At 35.0% G+C, this 12746-nt stretch overlaps 1 protein-coding gene across 1 annotated transcript in view; it reads right to left on the bottom strand.

Moving 5' to 3' along the window:
• Positions 1 to 1734: 1734 nt before the first annotated feature.
• The window catches only part of LOC119231336 (butyrophilin-like protein 2), a 32243-nt gene continuing 21231 nt past the window's right edge, over positions 1735 to 12746 (bottom strand). The window contains exon 4 of the mRNA XM_037493120.2: positions 1735 to 2539. Within this exon, the coding sequence (XP_037349017.1) occupies positions 2535 to 2539 (5 nt within the window). The 3' untranslated portion in view covers positions 1735 to 2534. The remainder of the gene's footprint in view (positions 2540 to 12746) is intronic.

Here is a 12746-nt window from a genome sequence, read left to right as displayed (position 1 = left end):
TTATGAAAAAAAGCCTAAAAATCCACTAAAATATTATCAAAAATAATAAACAATAAAATTGCAGGCTACAAGATCAATATACAAAAATCTGTTCCATTCTCAATCACAAACAGCAAACTATCAGAAAGAATAATTAAGAAAACAAAAGTATTTGTGGGGCCTCCCTGGTGGCACAAGGAATTAAGACGCAACCTATGAAGCTCTCCGCAGGCACTGTAGCATGAGTTCAATCTCCAGCCAGGGAGCTTCCCACATGGCACAGCAGACCTCTTCTGACTCGCCCGCTGCTCCCCTCAGTAGTATATGTCAGTCAATCTGCCTGTTCTGTTCCCTACTCTGTCTCTAATGAATCTCTCACCCCCACACCTCTGGCCTGTACCCCAGTTCTTGTATACATATACAAATAAATCATGTATACATGATTGAATAAAAAGCAATAAATTCCCAATAATAAATTTAACCAAGATATTAAAAAACCTGTATACTGAAAACTATTTAAGACACTATTGAAATGAAATGTTGCAAAGAAATTGAACAATATTTTGGGTTTATGGATTAGAATAATTAAAAGTGCTAAGAATCTCAATTTTACCTAAAAGAATATGCTGGTTCAATGCAATTTCTATCAAAATCGCAAGGGCAGTCTCCACAGAGATAGAACAAAAAATCTTAAAATATTTATGGAACCACAAAGGCTTCAAATGACCAAAGCAATCCTGATGGAACAAAAATTGGAGGTACAACAATCCCTGAATTCAAACAAAATTGTAAATCTACAGTAACTAAAACAGCATAGTGACGGAATGAAAAATAGAGACACAGATCATTATATTCAATATATAACAAGGAGCCAAGACCACAAAATGGAGAAAGGAATCAATTCAACAAATGGGGCTGGAAAAGCAGGACAGCCACATGCAGAAGAATGAAACTAGACCATTATATTATATATTAGGAACTTATATTGACACATATCATTCCAATCCACCTGTAAGAATTCAGGGTCTTATTGTTCTCAGTATATTCATTCATTTTCAAGTCTAAAATTAACAAAAAGTATTTCACAACTGTTAAGTAAAACTGCAATGAAAACACCTACAAAATGAGTTATCATTATTTCTATTTTATTATTATTCAATAGTTTTTAACATAAAATTTAAAACATTGTGTATTATTTATGCAAAACTGGTGACAAATCATTTCCAACCTTAGTTTCTTTTTTTTAAAATTTTTCAATATTCACATATTTACTTTTGTTTCAGAGTACTTAATATATAATAGTGAAGATTTTTTATACAAAGGAAATGACTTAGGTTTTAAAAATTAAACCATGTATCAGAGAAAGAATTTTTTTTTGTTATGGTTAGAAATTTTTTTTTAAATAATAAATTTTATTTTTATATTCCCCATATAATTGCAACCCCCTTGTTTTGACCCCAATCACTCCCCTCCCCGCCCTCCACCCCCCATAGTGTGTCTCTGGTTCATAGTTTTTTGTTGATTTTGACTTTCACTTTCTTATAGTTATTCATTTTCCTGGTCCCTTATTTAAGTTTTCTAGATTCCTGCTATGAGTGAGACCATCCAGTATTTTTCTTTTTCTTTCTGGCTTATTTCACTGAGCATGATCCCTTCCAGCGCCATCCATGTTGCTGCAAATCCATGTTGTTGCATGTGTTTATCTTTTTTGAATGCTGAGTAATATTCCATGGTATATATGTACCACATCTTCTTGATCCAGTCATCTATTTTTGGGCATTTGGGCTGTTTCCAAAGCTTAGCTATTGTAAATAGTGCTGCTATAAACATAGGGGTGCAGGTGTTCTTTGGAACTGATGTTTCTGTGTCCTTTGGGTAAATACCTAGGAGTGGAATTGCTGGATCAAATGGAAGCTCTATGTTTAGTAGGTCCAGAAATCTTCACACAGCTCTCCATAGTGGTCCAACCTTAGTTTCTTAAAACAGAAATAATCATACATATTAGTTGTTTCTCAGGATCTGTGGTTTAGGCATTTGGGTGCTTGGTCAGGAGGTGTGGTTTTGTCTCCCATAAAGGTGTAGTTCAGTGTAGGCTAGCTGGGCTGGAATATTCCCTTTAAGGTGACTCACCCTCATGGCTATGAGCAGGAGACCTCAGGTTTTGTCCCCATGAGACTCTCCACAGGACAACTTGAGTATCCTCATGTCATGGTGGTTGACTTCCCCCAGAGTGAATCATCCAAGAGAAAAACATGGAGGCCGCAATGCCACATAGGACTTACTCTTTGGTGCTCTTATATCCATTGTACTTATACTGTTGGTCAAAGCAATGATTCAGTGAGATAATATCTTCAAAAGGACACAATAACATGAGGAAAGGAAGACTGGGACCACCGTGGAGAATGACAACCACAGAGTGAAAGACAACAATCTTGAGTGTACAAGGAAATGCATTTTGATCCATGCATACATCCAAGAAACCTTCATCTCTATCACAACATGAAGCACTTCTATCACTCCAGAAAGTTAATTTCTGATAGTTCTTCATTCTGCTATCAATCTGAAAGAAAGGTAAGTATTACAATAGAATACAGACTGTATTTTCAATTTAGAATATGAGAAACACAAAATTTACTAAGTTCTTTACTGATTTTTGTATAAAAAAATAAAATGAATATGTTAAAAATATTGATCTCTGATACTCCAACAATTTCGATGCCAGGCCTTGGCCCTATATAAATTGCAAGTTATCAGTGAATATCAGTGAATATCTGTTATCAGTGAATATCTGAATATCTTTGGCCCTAATTAAATTGCAAGTTATTAGTGAATATCTGTAAATATCAGTGACTATTCTGTTGTTTGAGGCTCAAAGACAGAAGGGACAACTTGTTCTAGACATCCATCTAGATGTTGTTTGCTTCACAACTTGAGTTGTTAAGCAAAACTGCCACTGGCACACTTTACCTCTTGTTTGTCACAAAGAACTCTTTCATTACTTTTTCATTATTGCAGAATAAGTTCAGTTTCCAGTCATAACATTCCTGAATTAATTGAATGAAATTTTCTATTCACCTAGCAAACTTTTATCAAGAGTCTACTTTAATCAAGAGATCTTTGCTGTACCAGAGATAGTGTAACACTGTCAGTCGCCTATAACTCTGTCCTAGTAGTACTCCATGCTTTAAATGAACAAAGAAAGATCACCTCAGGATTCTTACAGTTGTTTTTTTGACAAGTATTATTTAAAATATTTTTGCTTAAGTGTAAATACTGTCTATTCAGTACAAAAGCATCTTATGTTCATTTCATTAAAAAGGCAAACAGAGTAAAAAGCAATCCCATCAGTTTTCTATTACCCAGATACAACCTCTTTCAAGTATCTTGCAATTTATACATCCAGAATATATTTATACCATAACACAAAAAGGTCACCTCATACATGCTACTTCATCATCTTCCCTATTTACTTAAAAATAACAATTTAATCAAGTAGTTAATTAATTTAGATTTTATTTTAAATAATTAAAATAATGTAATATTATGAAAAACCTTCTTCCATAGCATAATTAAATGGCTAAGGGTATTAACTTTTATAGATGACATTGATTATCTAGTCTTTTTGAAGTATTTATGATTTTATTTTCCTTATTTTGATAAAGGAAAAACCCAAAACATTGACTATTTATAAATCTTAACTATGAGATTATCTTAGAGAAAAGGTTAAAAACAGAGGCAAATAACACATGGAAAAATAGAAAAGGAAAGAAGGTTAAGAGAATTGATGAATTACTGAACTTTGTGTCTCAGGGATTAAATCTCATCACCATCTCAGAAATGGTATTAATGTATCCAGTTGCACAGACTGTAAATGTTGAAGTATTCTTTGCTCCTCCTTCTCCATCACCTTCCAACTTTACCATACACATGGATTCTTCACAGGGACTTCTTGTTTCTAGTGCTAACATAGATCCCAGCTGCGTTGCCCTCCCTTTCATAATTCTACTATATCCACTAACTCCCTGTGTTTTCCTAAAAGAGGAAGCCCTTTTTCTGACTCTCTAATATCCTCTCTTATACCTAACAATGGATTTGATAGTGTAGTCTTTTAAAAACCCAGATCTCATGATCTTACTAAGTTAAACTCCTTTCCCTCAAAATTCCTCAGCCTTTCCCACTCATGAAATGTGTATAAAATTCTAGATATGACTTGTTTTGAGGAACTTTGTGATCTGCATTCAGTCTACCCCTTCAGTCTCATATTTTATTCCAGTTATTCCATATCATATTTACTTAATGTTATTTTTATTTTAATGTTACACACATCAGGAAAATGAGTATATATATTTTATATATTCATGTATCAACATTGTAAAACATAATTTCTTTAAAAAGGAAGCCATTGACTAATGAATATAAAATGAAGACAATAATGATGAAATGATTTTTCTTGTTATATTTTCTCCAGATGACTAACTTAGTTGGTTAAACTAGAGTTTAATATTTTCATTCTTCCAAGTGTGAAATTTTACACCTTTTTAATAAAGGAAGATGTTTGTTGATATACTCTCTAAAATGCATTCAAGTGTTCTTTTACTTAAAAGAAACATTAATTCCATTCTGGGAAAGTGACCTGAATTATTAAAAATGCAAATAAATCAATGTGATGTGGTTTTCAAGTTGAGATTAAACTGAAGTAAATGTCAATGCATAATAGAATTTTTTAAAAGACAAATTCAATGATATTCTCCCTATAAGAGATTCACTTTATTTTTAAGACACACATGCACTGAGAGTAAAGATGCAAGTAGATATTTCAATGGTAACAAAAGAAGGCAAGAACATACATACCTATATCAGACAATACAGATAGTCAGTTAAAAATCTGCCAAATTCGGAACATATAAAAAACTACTATGAACATGCATATGCTAACAAGTTTAATAACCTAGAATAGATGAAAAATTCTTAGAATTATATAATCATACAAGATTGAATAGTGAAAAAAATAGAAAACCCAAACAGGCCAATCACAAGCAAGGAATTTGAAACAGTAATCCAGTAATCAAACTCTCCCAAAACACAAAAGTCTAGGACTAGATGGCTTCACATGAGAGTATATAGACTCTTCAAAAGTGAACTAATATCTACGCTGCTCAAATTTTTCCAAAGGCAGCACAAAAAAGGAGAATTAGAGACCAATTTCCCTGATGAACAGAGGTGCAAAAGTTCTCAATAAAACCTTAGCAATCTGAATGCAATAATTCATTAAAAGGACTATATACCATAACTATGTGAGATTTATACAAGTGACACGAATGTGGTTTAATATCCAAATATCAATCAGTGTAGTTCACCATATCAACAACAAGAAAGATAAAACCCATATGATCATATTAGTGATGCTGAGAGCATTTGATAAGATTCAGCATCCATTTATGATGAAAACCCTTGAAGAAGTGGGGATAGGTAGAAAATCTTAACATAATAAAAGGCATATGGACAATATCACAGCTAGCATAATTCTTAATGGTGAAAAATTGTAAAATTTTCCATTGATCTGGTACAAGACAAGGGTGTCCATTAGCACTACTATTATTCAACACAGTATTGGAAGTCCTAGTAAGAGTGATTAGGAAGAGAAAGATATATAAAGAATCCAACTCAAAATGGATTAAAGAACTAGACATAAGACCTGAAACCATAAAATACATAGAAGGAAATATAGGCAAAAAACTACGTGATATGCACATCAAAGACATCTTTACAGACACATCACCCAAAGCAGTGATAGTGAAGGCAAAGATAAACAGCTGGGACTACATCAAATTAAAGAGCTTCTGCACAGCAAAAGAGACAATAACAAAAACAAAGAGAAACCCCACCAACTGGGAGAACATTTTTGCACCCAACACTAATGATAAAGGACTGATCACAAAAATCTGCAAAGAGCTGATGAGACTCAGCAACAACAAAGAAAATAATCCAGTCAAAAAATGGGCAGAAGAGCTAAAAAGAAACTTCTCTGAAGAGGAAATGCAAATGGCCAACAGGCATATGAAAAAATGTTCATCACTTGTAATCAGGGAAATGCAAATCAAAACTGCAATGAGATACCATCTTACACCAGTGAGAATGGCACATATTAAAAAAACTAGCAACAACAAATGTTGGCGAGGTTGTGGAGAATAAGGAACTCTCCTGCACTGTTGGTGGGAGTGCAAACTGGTCCAACCACTATGGAGAGCTGTGTGGAGATTTCTGGACCTACTAAACATAGAGCTTCCATATGATCCAGCAATTCCACTCCTAGGTATTTACCCAATGACACAGAAACATCAATTCCAAAGAGCACCTGTACCCCTATGTTTATAGCAGCACTGTTTACAATAGCTAAGCTTTGGAAACAACCCAAATGCCCAAAAATAGATGACTGGATCAAGAAGATGTGGTACATATACACCATGGAATATTACTCAGCATTCAAAAAAGATAAACACATGCAATTTGCAGCAACATGGATGGCGCTGGAAGGGATCATGCTCAGCGGAAAAAGCCAGAAAGAAAAAGAAAAATACCGGATGGTCTAGCTCATAGCAGGAATCTAGAAAACTTAAATAAGGGACCAGGAAAAAGAATAACTATAAGAAAGAAAATATCAAAATCAACAAACAACTATGAACAAGAGACACTCTATGGGGGGTGGGGGGGTGGAGAGGGGAGGGGTTGGGGTCAAAATAAGGGGATTGCAATTGTATGGGGAATATAAAAATAAAATTTATTTTAAAAAAAACCAAACAAAAAAAAAAAAAAATAAAAAAAAAAGAATCCAAGTTTGAAAAGAAGAAATAAAGCTATCATTATTTCCAGACAACCTGATAGTATGCATAGAGAACCTTCAATACTACAATGAAAAACTAAATAAAACAATAATTCTGTTGAGCAAAGTGGCAAGTTACAAAAACAAAACACAAAAATCAGTTGCCTTGCTATATGCAAACAATGAACTAGAAGTAGAATTATGAAAATGATACTGTTACAGTAACACACACACACACCCCACACACACCCAAAAATTAAATACCTAGAAGTAAATCTAAAAAATGAGGCAAATAACCTACACAAAGAAAGCTATAATACAATGAAAAACAAATAGAAGAAGACATAAAGAAATAAAAAAGTAGAATGCCAAAATGGCCATTCTACTCAAAGCAATATACAGATTCAGTGCAATCCCAATAAAATTTTCAATGGTATTCTTCAAAGAAATGGACCAAGCATTACTCAAATTCATGTGCAACCACCAAAGACCCTAAACAGCCAAAGCAAACCTGACAAAAAGAGGAAGAATGGCAGCATCACACATTCAAACTACAAACTGTACTATAAAGCCCTAATATTTTAAAACATCATGGCACCGGAACAAGAACAGACACACAGACCAAGGGAATAAAATTGAGAGTCCATAAATAAACCCACACCTATATGGACAACTAATCTACAGCAAAGGAATCAAGAATATACAATACAGCATGGAAAATCTCTTCAGTAAATGGTGGTGGGCAAATGGATGGATGCATGCAAAAGAATGAAAGTAGATCACTATCTCATACCATGCAAAAAAATCAACTAGAAATGGGTAAAAGAGTGGAATATAGGACCTGAAAAAAAAAATACATAGTAGGAAACCGGCAAAAGACTCCATACACAAACCTCATTGATATTTTTTGCAGGTTGGTCTCTAGCAACAAGGAAAACAAAAGAGAATGTGAACAATTGGTATGACTACAAACTAAAAAATCTTTAACATGGACAAAGAAACTATAACTAAAATGAAGAGACACACTTTTGAATGCGCGAAAGTATTTGCATACAATAAATCACAATAGATTAATATCAACAATCTGCAAAGAATTCATACAATTCAACAGAAAGAAAACATAACACAATCTAAAAACAGTCAGAAAGAGCTAAAAAAAAAGGCAGTTCTCCAAGGAAGACATACAGATAGCCAACAAGGACATGAAAAAATGTTCATCATTTCTTATTATCAGGGAAATGCAAAGCAGACTACGAGATACCACCTCACACCTGTGAAAACAGCCTACATCAAAAAGCCCAGAAAGAAGTGCTGGTGGGAGTATGGAGAGAAAGGAAACTCTTACACTGTTGGTGGGAATTAAGATCATCCACAACTTATGGAAATCAGTATGGAGGTTTCTCAAAAGATTAAACATGAATCTGCCATACAACTTGGCAAACCCACTCTGAGGTATCTACCCAAAGAATACAAAAACTTCTAGCAGGACTTTCACAGCAGTCAAGCTATGGAAAAAACCTAAGTGTCCCAAAATAGATGAGTGGATTAAGAAGATGTAGTATATAAGCACAATGAAATACTAGTCAGCGATCAAAAAAGATAAACCCATGTCATTTGTGACAACATGAATGGAGCTGGCAGGGATTATTTTGCTAAGTGAAAAAAGCCAGAAGGAGAATGAGAAACACTGGATGGTGTCACTTACATGTGCCATATAGAGCAATCAAACAAAGGGTCAAAGACAAACATTAAAACCAACCATTGAGGGCCTCCCTGGTGGCACAAGGGGTTAAGCACCACACTATGAAGCAATCCCTGGCCTCTGCAGCATGAGTTAGATCCCCCGCCAGCCAGGGAGCAACCCACACAGCGCAGCAGACCTCTCCTGTCTCCCCTGCTGCTCCCCTCGGCAGTGTATTTCAGTCAGTCTGCCTGTTCTGTTCCCCTCTCTGTCTCTGGTGAGTCCTCTCACCCCCCAACCCCATGCATCTCTGGCCTGTACCCCAGCTCCTGTTTGCATAAATAAATAAATCTTAAAAAAAATCACACAAAAAACCCAACCATCCAGAGGGGAAGGGAGGCATCCAGAGGGGAAGAGAGAGGACAGGAGTGAATACAGGCAGGATGGGGGAAAGCACAATGGACTATTCTGGTGAACTGGTGGGTGCACTATGACAACTGCACCTGAACGTGGAGATTCTATACTTCCAAAATACTAGCAAAAATTTAAACCAAGAGTACCTCAATAAGAAATTTAAGCAACAAAATAAAGAAGATGTGGTATAGATGCAAAATGGCATACTATATATAAAGATATATAGTTCAGCTATATAAAAAGATAGAATCCTCCCTTTTGTAACAATGTGGAATAACTGTAAGATACTGCTTAGTGTAAAAGTCGGACAGAGAAAAACAAACACTACATTTCACTCACATGAGGTATAGAGAAATAAAAAAAAATTCAGATTAACAAAATAAAAGAAAAATAAAATTTTAGAATATAAAACTGGTAATGTAGCAGTTACCAGAAGGGATGGGGCAAAGGGGCTGGGCAAATCGGGTAAAAAGGATCAGTTTTACGGAGGATAGAACTGGACTTTAAGTGGTAAACTTAATGTACTATATACACATGATGATTTGTAATGATGTATGATATGCCTGAAATTTGCATAAAGATATAATGAAATGTTACTTCAATAAAAAGGTATTAATAAAAAAGAAGAAAAGTGAGACATAAAAGCACCAAAGGCTATGAGTAGCCAGCCCTGTTTAGAGAAATGTGACAAAAATAGGAGACAGAAAAATGGACTCTTTAAGAGAGCATTTTCTTCTAGGGGTTGGGGGAAGGTAGGCACAGGCAGATCATGGCCTGGCAATAAGTCTACTTTGTCAGCGTCTTCTTGATTATGCTCACACATGCTACTGCCCCCCAAAATTAGAAAACATGTGATTTCTGATAACAGAAAAGGATGCACATCCTAACGCTAAACCAAGACTTTAGTTAACAAGAAAGGTCAGAGATCAGTTGATAATCTCTTGGTGGATAAACAGTTAAATACATAAACAAATGATTCTAGTTTCTGAACCCAAAAATTCAGTGTCAGATCACAAATAAACCAGCTTTTCTTGATGACATCGCTGACCTTGACCTCTATTAGTTGACAAATATGCAGATCTGGAGTGTGTAGCTAGAATTATTTTCTCCTTTTGGGGGTTTTTCATCTCAATTTTAAATGCCAAAGATTCCCTATTGACCATTTCTGACTTTTTGTTACTATAGCCTCTGATTTTCCCATAAATTTTCCCACCCTCACCCCCAACCCATTCCTCATACTCCTCCCCACTTACCTAGGTATATTAAGACACCAAAACATACACAGCATGCAAGATTAGCAAAAACCAGGATTCCCAGGGGCACAGCAAGCCCCACTATCCAGGACCAGGGGAACAAGCCACCTGAAAAATAGGAGATTTCTCACTGACATAGGTGACTTGGCCACTGAGAATGAATCCCAAGACATTTTCTCCTGGGAGGCATTTTTAGGGATGCAGACATTCTGTGTCATACCCACCCCTCCCTACAACTCAAAGGATCTCAGGAATCCTTAAGTGGCTCCTGTTTCTGTTTTTCTTCCTAATATAGAGCAAAGAAGATTTATTACATTAATTATGAAACTGTTTTACATGCTGGAAACATAAAGATAATGCATTAGATGCCCATATTCTTCAATCAACATTTAACAAATATTAATATATTAACATATTTGTGACATTTAAGTATTTTATAATAAAAGAAATGCTACAGATGCAATAAAGGATTGCCTTCCTAGGGTGTCCAAAATAATTAACACATTACACGGGTGAATTAGTGGTGGGAATTTCATGGGAACTATTACTGAGATGAGAAAGCATACATTGTAAAAAAATGAAGAACGATGTAAAAAATATATAAAAAATAAATAAAATTAACTTTAAAAAGAGAGTACACATAGAACTGTGATCATATAAATAGTAAAATTATTTTGTGACATTAAAAAATTAACTACCATATGACCTAGCTATACAATTATTTTCTACAACACATGTATGTAAACTTGATACTATATAGGGCCTCCCTGGTGGCACAAGGGATTAAGCAACACACTATGAGGCAATCCGCAGCCTCTGCATTATGAGTTCGATCCCCAGCCTGCCAGGGAGCAACCCACATTGTGCAGCAGACCTCTCCTGACTTGCCGCTGCTCCCCTCAGCAGTGAATTTCAGTCAGTCTGCCTGTTCTGCTCCCCGCTCAGTCTCTGGTGGATCCTCTCACCACCACCCCCATCTCTGGCCTGTGCCCCAGCTCTTGTGTGCATAAATAGATAAATCTTTAAAAAAAAAAAAAAAAAAACCTGATACTCTGTAAATGAGTGAGAGACCTGTGGAGCTTTAAGACTAAAGGCAGGACTATGAAGTAAGTCTGGGGTCTAAGTTTTAGGGGTGAGAATTCTATCTCAGGAGATATCTGATAGCTCTATTAGTTTCAATAAGTAATAATGGCTTTGGCCCAATATTTTTGTATTAAATAATATTGGTTCACATAGACTCCAAGGGCAATTTCATTCAAGGATTACCCTCAATTAAAATCTCATCAAGATGTTTGTGTAAGTGTTAATAATTTCAAATACATAGTTATAAAGAAATATTATATTATTTTTTCTATTTTGTCTCTTACATTCATGTTTTGAAGAATTTTATTTTTTTGACTTGAGTGCTCTTAAATTACTTTTCTCAGCCCTAACTCATTATTCCAACATCTTTCTCCAATATAAAATCTAAGTGAGAGACTTCGTTAATTTTCCCTGATCTAACTTTGTTTTTCTAAGATTATTTTAAAAAATATACTCCTCTGATATCTGTGTTTGTCCACTTTGCATTTGTAATTTCAAATTTTTCACCCTAAATTTCTTTTTTTATATTTTATTTTATTATATATATATTTACATTATTTTTCATTTTTTCATAATGTATGCATTTTCTTTTTTTTTATTAGATATATGTTTTTATTTTTATTTATTTTTTTTAAATAATAAATTTTATTTTTATATTCCCCATACAACTGAAAATGCCCCATTCTGACCCCAATCCCTCCCCTCCCGGCCCCCACCCCCAAAAAGTGTCTCTGGTTCATAGTTTTTTTGATTTTGATTTTCACTTTCTTATAGTTATTCATTTTCCTGATCCCTTATTTAAGTTTCTAGATTCCTGCTATGAGTGAGACCATCCAGTATTTTTCTTTTTCTTCCTGGCTTATTTCGCTGAGCATGATCCCTTCCAGCGCCATCCATGTTGCTGCAAATTGCATGTGTTTATCTTTTTTGAATGCTGAGTAATATTCCATGGTATATATGTACCACATCTTCTTGATCCAGTCATCTATTTTTGGGCATTTGGGCTGTTTCCAAAGCTTAGCTATTGTAAATAGTGCTGCTATAAACATAGGGTGCAGGTGTTCTTTGGAATTGATGTTTCTGTGTCCTTTGGGTAAATACCTAGGAGTGGAATTGCTGGATCATATGGAAGCTCTATGTTTAGTAGGTCCAGAAATCTCCACACAGCTCTCCATAGTGGTTGGATCAGTTTGCATTCCCACCAACAGTGCAGGAGAGTTCCTTTTTCTCCACAACCTCGCCAACATTTGTTGTTGCTAGTTTTTTTAATATGTGCCATTCTCTCTGGTGTAAGATGGTATCTCATGGTAGTTTTGATTTGCATTTCCCTGATTACAAGTGATGTTGAACATTTTTTCATATGTCTGTTGGCCATTTGCATTTCCTCTTCAGAGAAGTTTCTTTTTAGCTCTTCTGCCCATTTTTTGACTGGGTTATTTTCTTTGTTGTTGTTGAGTCTCATCAGCTCTTGCAGATTTTTGTGATCAGTCCTTTATCATTAGTGTTGGGTGCAAAA

This window comes from Talpa occidentalis, unplaced genomic scaffold, assembly GCF_014898055.3.
Source record: "Talpa occidentalis isolate TD23 unplaced genomic scaffold, MPIMG_talOcc4v2.1 talOcc4.7, whole genome shotgun sequence".
Classification (NCBI taxonomy): Eukaryota; Metazoa; Chordata; class Mammalia; order Eulipotyphla; family Talpidae; genus Talpa; species Talpa occidentalis.
This window is presented reverse-complemented; position numbering and strand designations above follow the sequence as displayed.